At 44.9% G+C, this 21864-nt stretch overlaps 1 protein-coding gene across 1 annotated transcript in view; it reads right to left on the reverse strand.

Moving 5' to 3' along the window:
- The window catches only part of NMB (neuromedin B), a 56503-nt gene that overhangs the window by 16785 nt on the left and 17854 nt on the right, over positions 1–21864 (reverse strand). Inside the window, exon 2 of the mRNA XM_069221251.1 lies at positions 3981–4183. Within this exon, the coding sequence (XP_069077352.1) occupies positions 3981–4183 (203 nt within the window). The remainder of the gene's footprint in view (positions 1–3980; positions 4184–21864) is intronic.

The raw sequence follows: 21864 nt of genomic DNA on the forward strand, positions 1-21864 counted from the left end.
AAAGAACTCAAAATATTCTCATGAGCTTTTCAGGCCTAGTGTCTTCAATTTTATGGTGCATTTTAGTGGGACACACAGATACAATATTTTGAAATGTAACTATGAAGAGTCTTTGACTGCTTCCAGATAGGTCAACCCTCAGCCCCCCTTCATGGCTGGGTGTCTTCTAATGCTTAGTTATGGGGCTGCGAATGCTCCCGTGTGTAAGCCTTCACTGTGCGTGAGACCACACATTTCTTTTGTTAATAGGATGCATAGCCACTGTGTGCAAGTGAACAGAATCATCTCATCCCTGACACCCATTCTCTGGATTCACATCTTCAATCATTGCTGCTGGTGTCCACCAAACCTCCTTTACAACGTACTAAGATTCTCTCCATTTAAAGATCACCTTCACCACAACCTCTGCAATCATAAGGATGCAAATCTTGGCTTTCCCACACTACTGCCTGCCATCATAAGCCTCAATATTTCTTCTCTATAAGTGAGTTAATAGATAATTATTATTTTAATGCACTGTGTGGGAAATGGTCCTTTCTCCAGGGGTGTCCCAAAACATTTTGCCTTCCCTCTCCTATTTTTCTGACACTCTTTTTGTTGGCTTTAGGACTCTGGGCACTTTACCACTGCTAATCAGTGCTAAAGCGCATGTGCTGTCTCCCCTAAAACTTGGTATAATTGGCTTTCACCTCTTTGGCATATTTAATTTACCTGTAGTTCTCTTGTAAAGTGATATGCCATATCTCCATGGCCTGTAGATGAAATGCTACTAGTGGGCCTGCAGCGCTGATTGTGCCACCCACAGAAGTAGCCTTCCAAACCTGTCTCAGGCCTGCCACTGCAGTGCTTGTGTGTACAGTTTACTGCCACGTTGACTTGGCACTTCAAACTACTTGCCAAGATCTAAACTCCTCTTTTACTACACCAAGTCACCCCTAAGGTAACCCCTATGGGCAGGGTGCTGTGTATGTAAATGGTAGGACATACACTTTTATGTTGTACATGTAAAAAAATGACAAACAGACTATTTAATTTTTCAGTACTGTGAGGGCTGCTCCTCTCATAGGTTAGCATTGGGAATTCCCTCATATATTTTAAGTGGTAATTTCTGACCTAAAAAGAGTAGCATGGGCTTGTTTGGTATGTTTGGAATGGTACTGAGAAATCCTGCGTACTAGTGTAGTTGGATTTTACGTTACTATTTCAGAAATGACACCTTTAGAAAGTGGGCATTTCTTTATGCATATAACACTAGAGTTTTGCAGCCTGACTCCAATCAACTTCTATTGCAGAATGACAGCTACTCTTTGTGCATACTTTCCAGACAGCCACAACACAAGAGGGGCTTGGTGTGAAAAGAGAAGTGTTTGCATCCATCTGCATAGTGATAGTCTTTCTGGGCTGGTAGAGAGAGATGTGGGGCGTACTTACATTTGTCCTGCTGTCACACAGGAGCTTATTTACGACCTACTGATGTCTGGAGCCAGGACTGGGTTGGAAGGAGTTGTGTTACACTTGAAAGGGTTCCTTTGAAGTCACCATCTGAACAAAGAAATTATTTATTATAAGTACAGGGGCTCTGGCCCATGTTTTTAGAGCACTTTTGGAACTGGGACTGAACCTCTGTCAGAAGACTGCTGAGCTGCACAGAAGGACTCATCTGGACTGCTCTTCTGCTGTTGCCCTGCTGCCTACTATTGTTGGGTGGCCTAAAGAACTTACTGGATTACTTTTCTGCTTGTTACCCTGCAGCTAGCTTCTCCGTGACTCTGTTTTGTGAAAACACTGCTGGACTGTCAGGAGGTTATTTGCCCTGTTGTGCTGCCCTGGTACCTACTAGGTTCCTAGAGGGACTGCCACTCTGCGTCTACCTTATGTGCTGTCCTGCTAGCTACCCTGCTTTGTACCCAAGTGTTCTCCAAGTGGCCACAGCACAATGTGGGTGCTGTTTTATGCCCCTTGTCTGCCTAAAAACTAGCGCCTGGTGAGGACTTTACCCTTTTCATTCATTCTCAGGGATTAGCGTGTGGTGAGTGCTGACTTCAGTTCTTTCCCCGCCTCCCAGAGCATGGTGAGTCTTGCACCTTTTCTCTTCAGCGCATGATGACTAAACCACACTGCAACCCCCTAACCCACAGGGCCTCACCAGCCGGACCTAAGTGCTGGATGTCACATCACATGTAGAGGAGCCCCTCAACGTGGCCCTCTCCCCTTGAACCTGCTGGCCATCTGATGTGGAGGGAAGCCCTGGAAGGGAGGAGTCTGCCCGGGCCTCTGAACACCGTCAGCTTCGATCGCCGGGGGACAATCAGCGTGGCCTTGTCCGGAGTCAGGTATGGTGCACCCAAGCCGAAAGCAGTTCAGCCTGACACGACTCCATCATACCTTTCCTGGAAGAAAGGAGACAATTGTGCCTACCCTGTCTCCGGGTCACAGCCGAGCCGGTATTTAGCGCAACTCGCCACCACGAGGTGCTATGTCCCACGGGACTGTTTGGCATTCTTTTACGGCCAACCAGAATCCAATAAACCCAGCGATCTTGAGAAGGTGGCCTCCAGGTATTAAGGCACAGTAGCGGTTGAGCCCGGCTTTGGTTAGAGTACCTCATGAGGCTGCTCAGTTGTCAATCTGCGACGGGGAGTATTCCAGATTCCCACTATTATGATAGCCATGTACTAGGTGCGGGGGCGCTCCTGCATCCTACGTTTGAGGCCTACACACAATGTATAAGGACATTACAGTATAAAGTTGGGCAGGGGCTCAAGCCTGCTGTGATCTAGTAGCATATGGTGATATTTGGGTGATTTTTGTATCTTTTCATTCATAACCTGATGTGTTTTCATGGCCTAAGCATTGCTGATCTGATGATGCCTATTATATTGATTCTTTCATTACGAGGATAACGAGTACTATGTCAGTGATTACAGGACATGCACAGTATTTATGAATTATGCATTTATGGTGATACTTTCTGATTAGGTTTGCCTCTGACCTAATTGGTGCATTTTATGCCCTGATGTTATAATGTATCATGTTCTGATTCTTGCACTGGCAGAATATCAAGTACTATCTCAGGATTATATATTGTGCACAGTACTTCTGAATAATGTTGTTTTAGTATATGATATGTAGTACAATTTACACTATATATTTTTTTTATAAACCCTGTGTGGGGTCTCATTTGTGGTGTACTTATTGTGTCACTGGTGTGAGTGTGTTGTGCAAATGCTTTACAGATGTCCTCTGTGTATAAGCCTGACTGCTCTGTGCCAAACTACCAGGGGGTGAGCACAGGTTATCTTTGGTGTGTAACTTACTTGCACTGACTGGACTGGTGGGTTCCGCCTGGTTTAGGTGCCTACCCTAGCCAACCAGAAACCCTATTTCTAACACACTTGTACACACAATGCTTGTTGACGCTACCTGTAAAAAGGGAGAAATGTGACTACTCTATGTTCAGCTAACCCTTGGAAACAGCCAGGTTTTAAATGTCTTCCTGAATTGAGGTAAGGTAATGATATCAAAAATAGCTAAAGGCATAGGATTCCACAATGTTAGGACCAAAACAGAGAAGGCCCATCCACCTTTATTTTGACTGTGAAAACGGCGCACCTGAAGAAAATAGAATAGGGTTGATTGGAGTGCCTTTTGGTGCATGTGTCTAGTTGGTCCCTCGCTATTAGCATGCTTGAACCCTCACCTCAGTATAACTGGGAGTTGTATGAATTACAGACATGACCTGCTTGATTGAATACCGTCCATACCTATGGCTCTTATACCACCTCCTTGCTCCACACATCCACAGAGCACTCTGAAGCTGCTTAGCATTGTCATGTAGTGCAAAATAATACAAAAATGAACAACATATCATTTGTAAAATCCAAATCTGCAATGTGTTTTTGAGTGATACCTGAGAAACATAGTATGACAAATGGACTCCATTGCCATGAGCAGGAAGAGAAGGAAAGGCTTATTTGTACCTGATCATTGAGATCAAACTTCACACGGCTCTCGTCCAGTGGTCTTTGCTGCAAGGGCATTTTGAGGAGCTCCCTTATAAGCAGGTCCTTCATGTCCTCAAGAAAGAGAGCTGGGCTGCAAGGGACTGAGTTCATTGCCACTCCTTCCTCTGGGTACTCCAGCACCGGGGAGTCCGGGATACTCTTCTTCCCCATGAAGTGACCTGAAATCAAGCAGAAGGAGGGAGAACATGAAGACAGGTACCGACATAAACAAGGTTCATTGAGCGTGGCAGGCTGCAAGGGTCACTTTGTGGCATGTTACACAGGGGCATATATAAAATTGCTGCTGGTGACATCTGGGCAGTAAAATATATATCACTATCCTATAGAACAAAGGAAGCATGCATTGGAACAATAACTGCTTTTCAGTACTCCCCAAGTGAGTCTAGAACGGACTGCAGAAAAAGTACCTCATTTTGTAAGTGATAGTTCAGATTTTATGCCCATTCACTCTCAAGTCTCACAGCTGCGGCTGGTCGGTCAAACAGAGTTGGCTGTAGCTATGGTTGTTCGTGAACAAGATCAGTAACATCATCTTATTTGTCTAATTCACCAAATGGCGGCCAGGCATTAATGACTGTTGATCACAAATGAAAGCAATATGATTTTACCTATCAGACTTCAAATGACATGAGCTGTGACCGTGTTCGTTGTAACATTGGTAAAGAGCTTTCAAAACCCTGTTAAGGACTCGAGTCTACCTCGTTAAAGGTACATGATTGGTAGAATGTGGGAGAGGTGATCCGATCATGTGATGCCAAGGTTGTAGTTTCTCTCAGACATGTAGTGGTCCTGACAAGTGTAAAGCAGATAGAGTCATGCTTGTCAAACCCTTACCTGGCAAATCTGCTCTGATATGCTGGTGGTAAAGGATTAATTGAGCAAATAAAGCCTTGATTGAAAAAGTGCTTATAATTAATGACATAAGATTGTTAAAATTATATGTTCATTCTAGTGTGAATTTCAACAAGTCTTGTGACAACTAAACAAGCAGCTGTATTTTTATATCAGTGTGCTACACCCCTTTTGGCAGTGTCTGAAATAGCAACTCTCAGATGTAAACAAACCTACAGGGAAATGAACTAACTTCCCTGTAGGCCAGCCACCACTGGCCAGTGGGTACAGAGGAGAATGGCCTGTCTGGAGTCTTCCCTTATACATTATGGGCAATAATCAATTTCTCATCGCATGGTGGGCTGATAAGAACTGCCACACCAGACTTCCCTCTGTGATCTCATGCTGCTTCTGTCCAATCCGCTATTAAGAAGAAGCTGTGGCCCAGAGGACAATCATATTCTCTTGTTCGACATCCTGCCGAACCTCTATTACTATGCACCCCTGGGCCAGTCTCTCTATTTCGGTGTTCATGGGCACTCTCACTCTCTCTCCCTCCATCTCTCTCTCTCTAGATGTCTCTGTGTGCTTCTGGCCATGGCTCTCTGTATGTCAGAATCATCCTTATTGTTAGGTCTCTCAGCCTCTTCCTTCTTTCCTGCTGCCTCGGGGGATAGGGCTGGGGTATTCCACCCCCCCCCAAATAAATGGATTCTTGGGTCTTGAGGCCCTGTGTTGGGTCTACTATCTCTGGTTTGTCTTGCCATGAGCCAAGAATAAATTACAAAATAGGGGCATCTGACATAAATGGAAGAGAGAGAAAGACAAAGATACCCATTTGGTTGCTGAATTTCAAAATGTGAAACTAGATAACCTGGAATCAATACCAACATCCCTGCTTGTACAAATTGTATGAACCTAGGCAAATATGTTATTTCACACAGCATTCTTTTTCTTTTTTTATCACATATGATAGCATTTTTAAATACTTGAGTTCAGGATGTGTGCTGTACATACATCTCTTGTATTTGATGTAATAGACTGTAATGTTGCTCCATCTATACTAAGACTCTAGGCCACGTTTAGGGCTTATGTGACCACTGACTTGCCTCTTAATTCACTAATTAAATTTTGTTGGGGGGTTTGTTACAAAAATCACTTTTGTTAGACCTGACACCCTTAGGTAGTTGTCCCCCAGAAGGTTTTGCCTTCACCCCTCCTACGTTGCTGAATTCGTTTTTGTTGGCTTTATGATTCCATGCACTTTATAACTGCCAACCAGTCTTTAAGCGCTTGCATCCTCTCCTTAAAACATGGTAAAATTGGCCTACATCAAGTTAACACATTTAACTTAATAGTAAACCCCTAGTAAATGGTGCCACGTGTATGTGCTATGTCTCTGTTGGTTCTTCTCATCATTCTGATGTCACTAAAAGATTTCAACTTGTTAATTTTTTGGATCAGGATCCTAAATATATGAAGTGACCAGTTTACCAAAAATGTAGTGTATCTGCACCTGTAGAATACTCCTTTTTATTGGATGAAATTACTACATTTTGGGATGCAAAAACATTGGCAATAGTAAGCTTGGAAAGCTGTATCAGTCTCAAGTTTCCAAGAATACTACTGGCAATCAAACACCCAAAAGGTGATGGGATGAATGCTTGCAAATAGTCTAAACAGAGTTCCAACTCATAGTTTTTCACCCACTGTGCCATTCTGACAGAGGCCCACCTAATGCAAATCAGTGATGGCCCTGCTTCTCATGGAAACCATCCATTGTATCCAAACCTAAATCAACTCACCACTCCACTCAACAGCCTACTGCTTTTTTAGTAGGGAAATCTGAGATTCACCTGCACCCCCCACCCTCAATCTCACTCTGGCTATATCCATATTTCGGTCTTCCACTACGGCTAAGCTTAGCATAAATAATACCATAGAACACAAAAGGGGTATACTTTTAAAACAAAATCCCCCAAAACGCATTGTTTTCATCTGAGACGTCTAAATATGTTAGAGGTGGAAGGAGTAAGCTGTGATATCATGTTAAAATAACAACTGGTGGCAGCTGCAGCGGAATGTGGTCAAAGAGGTGCAAAATCTTTTAAGCTAATAATTGAGAAAAAGTTTGATCAACAATATATGCTCAATTGTAGATATTCTACTAAAAAGATGACTATTTACAATACAGTGCAAAATTCGTTTAAAAAACATGAGTAATGGGGGGACAAAGTTTTTTCTTAGGAGCCCATCACTGATACTGATGAACGCCAAAGTTGCCGATTTCCAAGGATATTTATCTTTTGTGCCTCCACATGCCTCTTTTTTCTACCGCCTTGCACTTTCTGTGTCTTTACTTCCCTCTTTCAGATTTTTCCTCATAGCTGCGTCCCACTTGCCACTGTTCTCCTTTTGCTTGCTTCCTTCTTTTACTGCCTTTTGCTATCTTACTCTGGGTCAAACTCTGATGAGGAAAAAATAAGTCCCAGTACCAAAAAATGTGTGCCAGTGCCCACCTGCAGCCACTTGCACAAATTACCCACCGAGTTAAGACAAAAAGAGAGGCCCTGGACTTGCGAAGCAAGAACAGCTTCCTATCATGGAATAATGGCGTGGGCTGCTTCTGTGTGAATGTCGGCACCTTCACACCTTTAGACATCCCATTGCTTTAGTGTGCCAAGAGTGTGGTGGGGCAGATGGTGATCTGTTATCTTCAGTCATGACGTCAAGTCATTCGGCATATTAACCACAGAGCAACCTCTCTTTTGTCCTGTATCTAACTTGTACGAATGATGCACCAGGAAAAATAACGGGGAGAAATAAAGAGAGTTTCCGGGTATGGTGAGTGGTTTCCTTTTTGAACTAAATATAGAAAGCTCAATGGAAACTGATGAATAACTCCTGCTGCCAAGGTTAAGAGTGCGGAAGATTGGCGATTCATGTTGGCCTTGTGGCACAATGAACTGCAATTATTACACACGGAAATCCGCTTTGATATGGTAAATATGAAGCATCCAATTACCATTTATTATAAGTGACTCATTGATTTTAAACCTGGGGGGATGTTTTAGATAAACTTGTTTTTAAAAGCATTTACAGTCATGGTAGGTAGTTTACCGAAATCGTGGTCATACCAGGTAGATACTATTCTGTTAATTAGATATATCATTATGTCTACTAGTTTTAAAAGACAGTTTGAGTACATAGTAATTATCAATAAAACTAAATAATTATTTGCGCATTTTTATCAGATTGTTAAACTTTTGCAGCTAGAAATACTTTTCCTAGTAAATACTCTTCTTAGACATGTAACTTCAATAAAAAACGAATTAATTATAATACAAATATTACCAAAATCTAGGTGCATATTCTACGAACCTGAAGAGCTGGCCATCAGGCCAGGAATCAAAATAAGAGCACAGTATTTGCCGTACCACTGGATATAAATTGTGTGTAAACATGAATACTGAACCTGTAGTACTGTGCCAGTAGAAGTACCGTTTTGACTGGTTTAGTTCTAAACTGATATTCCCACCTCTCTCGCCTTGACTTTTGAGGGTAGTGGGTTTAGATGAATTTCCTAACTGGCTCCATTTCCTCACAATGCACCAGCAAACAGCCTCCTCCTGCCTCTGTGTATATTCAGCCCCAGTCAATTCCTTTGGCCTATCCCAGGATGGAATTCTAAAACATAGCATAGGAAATTAAATTCATCAGGAATGTCACTATAGTAGAATATAAAAATATCTAAGTTTTACCTTTTGATTACCCTAAAGTAGCAGCGTTTCTTTAAAAAAAAAAAGAGGGCATGGTTAATTCTAATCCTCTAGGTTGTATTTCATTTCAGTTGCTGAATGACAATACAAGATCATATGCTAGACCTCTGGCCCTTTGCTCCGATACTGGCAACTCTTGTCAACTACTCTCTGTCAGAGTACTGGAAAAAGTTGTATTTTGGTTACAAAGGAAGGCTTGAAATGGTCAACTTGTCCACCCCCGTCTCTGTTGGGAGAGTGACTGAATCCAATGGAAAAAAATTGAAGACTCAAAGCTTCATCCTGAATTAGGGCATGCGTCCCCAACCTCAGATGTTGGCAGACTGTAAGGACCACAGACTGCAGTGTGTAATACTACAGAGACTAATGCTACTACTGGGCTGGGGACTGCTGTGAACACCAGGCCTGACTATTGCATTGTACAGTTTGTTGCCTAAGGTATCACTGTGGAAACCCTAACTGATGCATAATACCGGAGTACATCTGGATTGCAGGATGATAACATGGATAATCTTTACTAGTTGAGAAGACTGTTAAAATGGTTTCTGAACTAATTGATTAGAACTTAATTGTTGCTCTGCAGAAAGCATAGACTAGAATAAGGCAGGTACAACAGAGAAAGATGACTGCATCAAAATCCTATCTATACATAGAATATATATTGATGTCTGAGAAATAATGGCTGATGACGCAGAAGTAGCAATTTGTGTGACTGTTTGGGCAGTCCTGCAAGAGGTGGCTACCGTTTTTAAATGAGACCCTTAAGGACAGTAGCCTCATTTGTTTTAATATCACAAGATATCGCCCATTTTTTATATGGATTTATCTGCCTTGATTTGACACTAATTTTTAAAGATAGGCCAAATGATATAATTGGAGTTTTAGTTAATGCCCAAGGCACTCATTGTAAAAAAATATGTCTAAAGTAATTTTCTCCAATAAATTGTGAAAATTTGATGAAATAGTTTTCGATTTTTTGTCAACTTAATGTTATGTAATTGTCTGTTCGTATTAAGCACTAGATAGATAGCTAGCTAGCTAGATAGATAGATAGATAGATAGATAGATAGATAGATAGATAGATAGATAGATAGATAGATATAAAACAATTGTCTTATATCTCATTTATATATAAGCATTATGAGGAAGATCAGGAACATTTTCATGTTTTGAAGAAGGTGGTCTGAATTTTACATTAAAGGGGCGAAACACATTGACGAATGTTAAGGACTCATTTGTATTTACGTCCAGCATTTGGAAATGCTAAAAGCATGTATTATTAAATAACATACAATTTGTTGTTAGGAAGAGTCCTTAACACATATTGTTATATGTACTTTATTACATTTCCTCCCTTCTATTGTCTTGTTTTTAATTTGGTTGTAAGATTTGTATATATTTGTTTGTTAACTTCCAGTAAATTATATAAATGTGTAAGTCTTGCATAATTTTTCCTTACACAGCCAGCACATGGTCCATACAAATTAATCACTGATTTGCCAGGGGAGGTGCTATTCTTTTCAGATCCACATTGAGTACATAATGCCCCTTAATGAATAACACCAATTGCCCTTCAGCATCAGTCCACACTCACAGTGAATATCTCATGGAGACAAGCTGAGATTACTGCATGCTGCATGATGCTCACAAAATGCACCCACGATTACAGGAAAACCCCACGCTCGCTCTTACGGCATACAGCATCGGTCTCAAGGAACAATCAAAGTTGGAACCCGATATACTTAAAATAGAGGTACAGTGGTGCACCAACAAGAACGTCAGCACAAAACCCACCCTATGTCATCTCTGACAGACACTAGACTGAAAACTTTTCACAATGACTCTTGGTATAAAATATTTAAAAGTTTGAATATACAAGCATGAACGCTCTTTCACCCTAACTGCATAACAGTGAAGAAAAACCTAAACTTCAATAACATGACAGGTAAATAATGATTGCTTGGCGTACGTGCCTCACACAGATTCGAGATATCCAGCAGAACGTGTTCCACAAAGAGGTAACAACTTACAAGTATATGTAAGATACGCTCCCCTGCGCCGACAGCACCACCTTGCTGCGCCGCTTCTCCCCAGCCCCGCGACCGATGGCAGGTTCGAAGCCCCCCACCTCATCCCTGGTGTCCAGCGACGCGACGCTGGTAAGTGCTCTACCCTGTGCATTGTGTTTCTGCTATTGCGCCTACCCACTGTTTCTGACCAGATCTCTTTACCTTCTCTCTTCCGCTGTACTCTGCTATTTTGTGCATTGTGTCTTTGTTATTGCGCCTACCCACTGTTTCTGACCAGATCTATTTACCTTTTGTCTTCCGCTGTACTCTGCTATTTTGTGCATTGTGTCTTTGTTATTGTGCCTTCCCACTGTTTCTGACCAGATCTTTTTACTTTCTGTCTTCCGCTGTACTCTGCCACTCTGTGCACTGTGTTGTTGTTACTATGCCTTCCCACTGTTTCTGACCAGATCTCCTTACCTTCTGTCTCCCGCTGTTCTCGACTATTCGGTACAGGGTGTTCTGTTATTGTGCCTTCCCACTGTTTCTGACTGTATCCTTTTACCTTCCGCTGCCCTTTGTTATTCTGTGCATTGTTTTTGTACTGTTGCAGTTTTTCCACTGCTTTTACCTCTCCGGGCCCAATCGACCCTTGTGCGCTCCCCCAGCTCTGTTTATTCCCCACCGCTGCGTCCCTGCGGCCCCGCCCTTCTCCCGCCCCCATTCGCTCTCCCGTTCCCACCTCCCGCCTCCCAGCTGCCCCTCCCTCCCACCTCCCCCTCTTAATGTCGGTCACTGCGTGACGCAGGTGAGAGACCCCTGACCTTTCTGCCGGAGCTCGCTCCCCTGCGCCGACAGCACCACCTTGCTGCGCCACTTCTCCCCACCCCTGCCCATGCGACCGATCGCAGGCTCGAAGCCCCCCTCCTCATCCCTGGTGTCCAGCGACGCAACGCTGGTAAGTGCTCTACCTTGTGCATTGTGTTTCTGCTATTGCGCCTACCCACTGTTTCTGACCAGATCTCTTTCCTTCTGTCTTCTGCTGTACTCTGCTATTTTGTGCATTGTGTCTTTGTTATTGCGCCTACCCACTGTTTCTGACCAGATCTCTTTACCTTCTGTCTTCCGCTGTACTCTGCTATTTTGTGCATTGTGTCTTTGTTATTGTGCCTTCCCGCTGTTTCTGACCAGATCTTTTTACTTTCTGTCTTCCGCTGTACTCTGCCACTCTGTGCACTGTGTTGTTGTTACTGTGCCTTCCCACTGTTTTTGACCAGATCTCCTTACCTTCTGCCTCCCGCTGTTCTCGACTATTCGGTGCACTGTGTTCTGTTATTGTGCCTTCCCACTGTTTCTGACTGTATCCTTTTACCTTCCGCTGCCCTTTGCTATTCTGTACATTGTTTTTGTACTTTTGCCGTTTTTCCACTGCTTTTACCTCTCCGGGCCATCTCGACCATTGTGCGCTCCCCCAGCTCTGTTTATTCCCCGCCGCTGCATCCCTGCGGCCCACCCCCATTCGCTCTCCCGTTCCCGCCCGCCTCCCAGCTGCCCCTCCCTCCCTTCCACCTCCCCCTCTTAATAGCGGTTGCTGCGCGGCTGCGCCGCTGGCACGCTGGATGCATGCCAGAGGCAAGCCCGTATGAGCCCGTCTGCGCCCGGACCACGCCCATCGCCAGTCCCTTTGGCCCAGCCAGCCAAAATCCCCCCAGACTACACTACCACCCCCACTCGCTCCTCTCCCTCAACCCCGGAGTCCGCCCCAACTGCTTCCAAACCACCCACACACACACACAAGGCCCCTTCTCCTGCCGCACATGCCTTTTCTCCCGGTCCACCACCCACGCACCCCACACCAACACCAAACACAACAGCCTCCACACAACAACACCCGCACCCACCAACAAAGCCCACAACCTACACAAGCCCCACACCACGGCCACCTCTACCCTCAACAACACCACAAGCATCCCCGCAAACACTATCACACATCACAACAACCATACTACCCGCAACTACCTCAGCTGTCTGCTACTAAACACCCAGTCCCTACACAAACATGACATAGAACTCTGGGACCTCATCACATCACACTCACCTGACATTGTCTTCCTCACAGAAACATGGACAAACCTCACATCCGAACCAGACATAGCCATAGCCACCCCGGAGGGCTACAAACTCCAACGCACAGACCGCCTCAACAAACCAGGAGGCGGCATCGCCATCCTTCACAGAGACACCATCAAGGTCACCACCAACACCCTCGACACTCTCAACAAAGCAGAACACATGCACTTCCTCACCCACATCAACAACACCACCACCCTCAGAGGCACACTCATATACAGACCCCCAGGACCACGCCCCCCATTCTGTGACACCATCGTTGACACCATCAGCACGCACGCTCTCACCTCCACAGACTACATACTCCTCGACGACTTCAACTTCCACCTGGAAAACCCTCACGACCACAACTCCTCCTCCCTCCTGGACAACCTCACCAACCTAGGACTTAAACAACTGGTCACAGCCCCAACCCACTCGGCTGGACACACACTCGACGCAATTTTCACCTCAAGCCAACACGTCACCTACACCCACACCACCAAACTCCAATGGACAGATCACCAGTGCGTCCACTTCTCCTACAACAAACCACCCACACACCACCACCAACACACCACCCCCTACCGCATGTGGTACCAGATCCCCACTGAGCTCCTGAACTCCCAACTGACACAAACTCCCCCTCAACATAACCGACCCCAACACCGCCGCACACAACCTCAACAAATGGATCACCACCTGTGCCGATGCTCTTGCGCCCCTCAGAAAAAACATCACCATCCACAATATCAAGAACACCCCATGGTTCACCACTGAACTCCATGAGTCCAAACGCAAATGCCGCAAAGCAGAGAAAACCTGGATACAAGAACCCACCACCAACAACTTGGCCGCCCTCAAAACCACCACACGCATCTACCACCAACTCATACGCACTGCAAAAAGAACACACTACAAGGAATGCATTGACAACAACTCCCAAAGCAGCAAAGAACTCTTTACCATCATCAAAGAGCTCTCCAAACCCAAAGCCAGCAACCGAGACTCTCTGCAACTCCCTCTCAAATCACTTCCATCGCAAAATCCTGGACATACACAACAGCTTCACACCACACACACCCTCCACACGCACCCTCCACCCACCCAACACAAACCCACCACACACACCCCCCAACTTACTCACCACCTGGGCCCCCACCACCGACGAAGAAACTGAAAACACAATGAACTCCATTCACTCTGGCTCCCCCTCCGACCCATGCCCCCACCGAATATACAACAGAGCCAGCCCGCCATCGCCCCCATACTCCGAGCCACAATCAACAGCTCATTCGTAACCTCCACCTTCCCGGACCTCTGGAAACACGCGGAAGTCACCGCGCTCCTCAAAAAACCCAAAGCCGACCCAGACGACCTCTCCAACTACCGCCCCATCTCCCTCCTCCCATTCCCAGCCAAGGTCACGGAAAAAATAGTCAACTCCCGCCTATCCCACTTCCTTGAGACAAACCACACACTCGACCCCTCCCAATCTGGGTTTCGCAAGAACCACAGCACAGAAACCGCTCTCATCGCATGCACCGACGAAATCAGATCCAGAGTTGACATAGGCAAGACCGTAGCACTCATACTCCTGGACCTCTCTGCAGCCTTTGACACTGTCTGCCACCACACACTCCGCACACGCCTTCACAACGCCAGAATAAGACACAAAGCCCTGGACTGGCTCACCTCCTTTCTCACTGACAGAACCCAAAAAGTCAGTCCTTTCCAATACCCTGCCACCGAAATCACCTGCGGAGTCTCACAAGGCTCCTCCCTCAGCCCCACACTCTTTAACATCTACATGACCCCACTAGCCAACATCATCAAACCCCACGGCATCACCATCCTCTCATACGCTGATGACACTCAACTCATCTTCTCCCTCACCCGTGACCCCAACAACGCCAAATCCAACCTACACACTGCACTCCTCGACACCGCTGCCTGGATGACAGCCAACCACCTGAAACTCAACTCCAACAAAACCGAAATAGTCATCTTTGGCCCACACAAAAACACTTGGGACCCCTCGTGGTGGCCCACCACGCTAGGCCCCGCACCCACCCCAGCAAACCACGCACGCAACCTCGGCATCATCCTGGACTCCTCCCTCTCGATGACCCAACAAATCAACGCCCTCACCTCCTCATGTTTCAAAACACTCCGCACACTGAAAAAAACATTCAAGTGGATCCCCACAGAGACCAGAAAGACAGTCACCCACGCACTCATCAGCAGCAGGCTTGACTACGGCAACGCCCTCTACGCCGGCACCACACAAAAACTCAAGCGCAAACTACAGCGAATCCAGAACTCAGCAGCACGACTCATCCTTGACCTCCCCCGACAAGAACACATCTCACCACACCTCAAATCCCTCCACTGGCTCCCCATAGACAAAAGGATCACCTTTAAGATCCTCATCCTCGCCCACAAATCGCTCCACAACACCGGCCCTGCCTACCTTAACGAAAGAGTGACCTTCCACACTCCCACACGCCACCTCCGCTCCGCGGACCTCTCTCTCGCCACTGTCCCTTGCATCAAACACACCACCACCGGAGGCAGATCCTTCTCCTACCTAGCCCCCAGGGCCTGGAACTCCCTCCCCACCCACCTCTGCAAGACCCAGGACCTACTACTCTTCAGGAAGAGCCTCAAGACCTGGCTTTTCGAACAGTGATCTCCCCTCTCCCCATCCCCTCATCCTGGCTCCCCCCCCCCAGCGCCTTGAGACCCTCACGGGTGAGTAGCGCGCTCTATAAATTTTTTTGATTGATTGATTGATTGATTGATATGTTAGAGGTCATGCTGGCAATGCTGGTGATAACAGCAGCTGGGAAAAGGCACACCCCTGTACCCTAGAGACTGTGAATACATTGTGATATCCCTTGTCATAGTACCCACATGCATGGAAAGAAGCAAACAAGTGTGTGGATGACACAATAAAAGTTACACATTATAAAAAAAGAATGTGTTATTCAGCATAGAACATCCTCTGGCACCGGTCCACGTACGACCACAAAATGCATGCACAATTACAGGAAATGGCAATGCCCACACACAGTACGTGAAACGTTGCCACAGCATTGAGGATCTGAAGGCATGGGTGCTGCATGGCACTTTGTGGAGAAGTTGAGGACAGAGGCACTGCAGGGCATTTTTTGAGGAAGAACAGCAGGGTCGAACAGGGACAGAAAATAAGCCCGGGCACCAAAATAAAAGTGCCCCCTATTAGCAAATCAGATCGCCAAGGAGTGGCTCACATTTGAAATTGAGGACGTTTTAAGCTTGTGAACACAGGCTCTAGAAGTGTTTTATAAGGTATGTGGCAACACATGTATTTGTGTTTCCTGCAGGCAATATTTGTGGTAATATTGTGGAAATCAACAGTAAAAACCAGCCCAACAGAGTATAAAACCCACAGTCAAATAACGGCACCCAGACTGGCTTTTCAGACTAGCCCATGGGGCACTGCCTGATTGCCCTATGTGCCAGTCCGATCCTGAAGAAAAGCAGGATCGCAGCTGCATGTCAGGGATGTGTTTCTGGTTCACCCAGAGTACTGCCAAATGGCCATATGGTACTACTGCAGTTTTTATTCAGCAATTTTTCTAAGTAAACCATTGCTTCTTGTACGTTCTTGTTGGCTGTGATCTTTTTAGGTTTCCCTGTCCATTCAGCTTAAGAAACGTATTTTCATCCTTATTGCTATGCTTTAATTGGAGGAATCATGACCGATGAGAAACTGAACTCATACAGATTTCTCACACGGGAGTGAGGGGCATGTATGGTTTGGTGGCACAGGAGTCTCACCATAAATCGTCAGGGCTCTCACCCCGCCAAATCTTCGGAGGGGCAACTGCTGTCTGCACCAGTGAAGCCTCGGGCTCCGTCAGCCCACTGTTACTGGCAACAGCCCATCTGCCAGAGGGCTGCCATTTTTACTGTCTCAGAAGGCTCACTGTTTAGGGAGGGCATGCTGGAACAGATTTTCCCTGCCCAGGGAGACAAAATCAATGTCCATCTTTGTGGAGGGAGAAAATTTGCTAAGGGTCATCATCATGGATTTTATGTTATACAGAATAAACCCCCATTTTGGGGGCTTTATTTTTGCAAAGCAAAAACAATGCCAGTGTTGCTGAGTGTTTCCACTGCGCCAATGTAAACACGTTTCGCAAAAAATGATCCCAGCCACACTGTGGAGATCCTTAATCCTGCTGGCGGTTCTCGGCCAGAAACTCGGAAGCAGAGCCTCTCCTGACTAGGCAGGCTGATGGGCCACTGGGCCGGCCACCTATTGCTAAATAACCTCAAAGTTCTTAATGAGGTTTCTTCTAGTTACAAGAAGCACGAGCCCTAGAGTCCCACTAGAAGCATGGAGGACACCCTGCTTAGCCCTGCATCAACAAATGTACTAGCTGACTCTGATGGAACCCCATACCTGGCAAAGGAAGACTCTTGCCACAAAGGCCATTAGTTCAAACAAGATAACATAGGGCAAAACACACCTGAGGAATCTGAAATCAACTGACATGGCTCTTTTGTGTATTTTAAACTATAATACAATTAAATGAAGAAGTTGTAGTGCCTCCATTTGTGCAGTGAGGTTCTTTAGGTTGCAGGCTGGTCAAGTGTGGAATGTTTTCCCCAAATTTGAGGGATAATTATAGGAAACCCTTGAAACAATTTCTGTTGTAATTGTTTCTGTGGAAGGACAGGCGCTAGCCTAAGGAGCCTTAGGATGATTGTGCGTTGTATAAAGTATTGTAAGTCAGCTAGTCAACCATAGCAGAGGTACCAGGATCACTCACAAAGGCCTTGTTTCACCTGCTCTGGTAGGATCCAGACAAGGATGTTGTGACTACCTAGCCTCTTCCAGATTCAGGCCTTGACATTTTGACCAGCTGCCATCATATCTCCAGTATTTTCTTCAAGGGGATGACTTTGTACGAAGTGGTGGATTCCTTCTGAGTGTTACATCCACACTGAGTGCTTACCAGATGCACTACGTTTTCAAAGGAAGACAGGCTATCAAACAGCAGTCAGACAGTGGGTTGCAAGATGCTGCACTCAATGCATGGTTGGGCATTCTTTCAACTTTTCCACAGTTGTGGCCATCCTATGAAGAGCATCAGGTGTGGAATTCTGCATTGGAGGAAAGGCCTCACACTTGGGCCTCCTCCTGGCATGCTTAGTTGATGCCATATGTTAGAATAGAGAGGCATACTAAAATCTTACAATTGCCCTTTCCAAAATGGTGGTTGCTCCAGAGAGCTCTACCTGAAGTTCCCAATCCAAAATTAATCTTTTTCTGTGGTGTTAGTTTCTGTTTAAATCATAGATGAAGGAGGCATACACAAATGAAGGATGCTTCATGGTGCCTTTGCTCCCTTTTTTTCATCTTGTTAATTGCCCACTTGCTCTTACTGCTACTATTCTGTTCCTGGTTTCTGCACCTTGCAACCTGAATTCCCCTCGAGTCTCCTAGTGGATGTCTTTGCTTGGCTATTTTATCTTTTTATCTTCCCTGATGTCATGGAGAGTTTAGTGCCTTGCTCATCTTCTCCTACCACTACGGGGTCGGAAAAGTCCTACTTAAAGCATTCACTATCTTTGCCTGGCTTAACCGCAGACTTTCTGGGTTCTCTGGGACTCGGCCACAATGATCTGCCCTGACTATCACAGGACTTCCAAATCCAGTTTGACTATAGAGCTATCTGTAGGTTACACCCAAAATGTTTGATCCCATACTGTTAGAAAAATGGGCAACTAGGGTCCCATTTTCTTATGCAACCTACATTAATTTTCAGCTCTACCTTGGAGTGCTGAACCTTCCTAAATTCTGCCTCCACATTATGCAAACACCTTTATTTTGGACGTCGAGGCGTCTCACACTAATTTCTAGAAATTTTAGACCTGCTTTTTCCTACTTTCTTTTGCCCTCACTTTCTAAATGTAATTTTCCTGTGTTTTGAATCATATAACATTACTAGGCCCCTTAAATGGGGAGCTTGATTTATTTATAGATTTTCACGATAGCCACAGTGTGTGGCAGAAAAATTTACACATAGTGTATTTCAGAGCACATTATGTGCATATCAGTTTCTCACTGTGAAAACCTGTCTAGATGTTCCTACTTGATAGGCTGGCCAGCACTGCTATCAGATCTCTCTGTACATCGAACAAGGTGGTTTGTAGAATCTTTCAGCTCTTTAAGTAGAGGTTACATATAACTGCAGAGATAAGTGGGAGTAGGGACAGTACTGGTGGCACAATTCTGGAAATAATGTTTGATGAAGAACTTCCATCTTTTCCCGAGATTAATGCCACATTCAAATCACGTTGTCATTATCTGAGTATCTCACTATGGCTCTTTCAGAGTCTCATTGTGAATCATACAAGACTGAGTGAGTGGTAATAATTCTATAGAACACTCTACAAAAGCAGTCATTTCTGAATGCTGTGACCTCTTCCTTCATCTTTTCCCACTTTGGCTACTCTTATAACCTGAGGGTAGAACTCCGTAAGATTGGCCAATCAGTAGACCAGGGCCTTGGGTCAGCGCACCACATTGAACCTACAGAACCCCAACTTGATAACAAGGATTAAGAATTTAGAAGACCATGGAGGCATTGACCATAGTGCAGTGGCCCAGCCTGACAAGAAACAATAAAGAGTTTGACTCTGTGCTTTAATATAAACCCAGACTCTTTCTTTTCTCCATAATCTATAGTATCTTCTTAAGTGTGAAGAAGTACTACAGCAGGACTCAGACGTTGCAATTACGAACTAATTGAACTCCACCAATCCAAACACAATATGAGCTCCCATCCAATAGAACTGAAAACCGAGACCTTCCAAAAGTCAATCTCAAACCCTGTCCCAGGATCCTAAAGTAACTAAAGAGAGACCCAAAACAAAGTCTTCTAAATTAAACTCCAAAAATCCTCAATGGTGCCAAAAATACTCAAAGACCCAAAAACAACAAGAGTCAGTTGAATCAAAGGACTTATAATGCACACAAAGGAATGAAGGAAAATGTGTTTTCCAAAGTAGAAAACAGGTTTGACTGGTTGGTTGTTTTACCCTTCTTTATGATAGTCCTGCAATGCATTATTAAAAGCTAAAGCATCAACCTTCACATCTTGTCACTCTGAAAGCTTCTTCTACTCCATACTGATCACACTATGGAGATGACAAGTTTTTTTCTTCGTACCATTTGAGTACTGTAACACAGTTTACAATGGCCTCATCAAGAATGTCAGTGTCAAGCTACAAAGACTGCAGAACTAGACTGTCAGATTGTGCCTAAGTCTCTGCATGAAAGACAATTGGGGCGTTGCTTTGGGGGTGGTGTTTCTATGTATTCTGTAGTAAATAGTTGGGTGCAAGTGCTTTCAGTGGGGGATGGTGAGGTGTCTTTCGGACTTCACCTGAGATTATTACATACACACAGACAAAAAGACACATGCACACACTCTCTCTTGTCTCCGTTTTGAAGGTCTTCAAAATGTTGCTTAATTTGAAAAATATTGTATTCTAAGTACTCCTAACAATATGGACTGCTCCTTAAGCTCCCCTACCCCTTATGGACTGCTTCTCATATAATGTATTGACACTGGCATTATTGTTGGGAAATCTGAAGTTCACTCCCCCAATCTTACTGACTAAGCCACATCTTACTGACCAAGCTAAGCCCCTGAAGAACATAAGAGTTCTGCCCTGAAAGCACTCTACCAGCTCATTGCCTTCCAGTGACATGAGAATTATTTTGAAGGTTTGCTCACTATCCATAAAACAGGAAAAGACCCAGAATACCTACAGGAACAAGCTCTCCGCTACCAATTGCCTAAGAAAGTCCTTGCAGTGCCTGCCCAACTGATTAACAGACGATCATTCAAGACGGTGAATCATGGTGGAAGATGCGTGGGAGTAGAGGGACAACAATATGGGACACTCTCAACTTTACAGAACCCAATCGCATACGGTTCAGAAAATGCCTGAAAAATTAACATTTAGACTTGTCTTCAAGAGAACTTTACACGGCTCACCAACCTGATGGGATGCTAGCTTCATCTTACCCCGTACAGTACATGATTTCTGCTGTACCATCCTCATTGTGACGAATGAGCTGAATAGCTACATGTAGCACTTTCTTAAACTTCTGCACAAAGCAGAGCCTCCTATCTCCTTTTGTTGGTTCAAAAACAGCATCTTCTTCCAACTGGAGGCAGTCAGTATACACCTTCATCTGGGGTTTAGTGGGCTCCTGCCCCCCTCTGGACACTTTAGCGACTCTTGGACTTGGTCCTCTTCCTTTACAGGTCTTCAGGTCCAGAAATCCATCTTCAGTGCTTTGCATTCTGTTGTGGTCCTTGCAAAACTTTATCACGACTTGTGTTTTGGGGGAAATAGTAGTACTTTACTCCTGCTTTCCTGGGTCCTGGGTTGGGGTCTCCTTTACACCCTTGGTGTTTTCTCACACTCCCAGTGACCCTCTACACACTACATTTGCCTAGGGGTGCATTTGTGGTTCGCATTCCACTTACTTAGTATATGGTTTGTGTTGAACCTAGGCCTATTGCATCCTATTGTGTTTTACAGTGTTTGCACTACTTTCTGACTGTTTTACTTACCTGATTTGGTTATTTGTGTATATTTTGTGTACCACTACCATCGCCACAAATACCACCACTACTAAAACTATTACCACTACCATTGCTGCAGTTATCATCTCAATCTCCATCACCCTCACCTCTACTACCACCACCCAATGTTCATGAGTGCCTGCGATTATAATCATTGTTTTTATAAGTGTTGCATATATAAGAGAAATGGTGTGTGGGCGTGTGCGAAAGCAATACAACTAACCTTGAAAAAACAACTAGATCTAGTTTTAATGTGGCAGCCTCGAGCAAACAGCATTTGGGTATGCCTGTGTAAGTAGGAAACCGTCAAAGCAATACTGTAGGTTCCGTGTTTCTTAAAGATTTCTATTTGTAACGTTCTAGCACATCACGGCTGACGTCCTTTTCATAGTGCAGAAGGTAACTCATTTGTTCAACTAAATCGTCATGGCAAACAAGAAGACTCATTTTA

Source organism: Pleurodeles waltl, chromosome 3_1 (genome assembly GCF_031143425.1).
Source record: "Pleurodeles waltl isolate 20211129_DDA chromosome 3_1, aPleWal1.hap1.20221129, whole genome shotgun sequence".
NCBI classification, from domain to species: Eukaryota; Metazoa; Chordata; class Amphibia; order Caudata; family Salamandridae; genus Pleurodeles; species Pleurodeles waltl.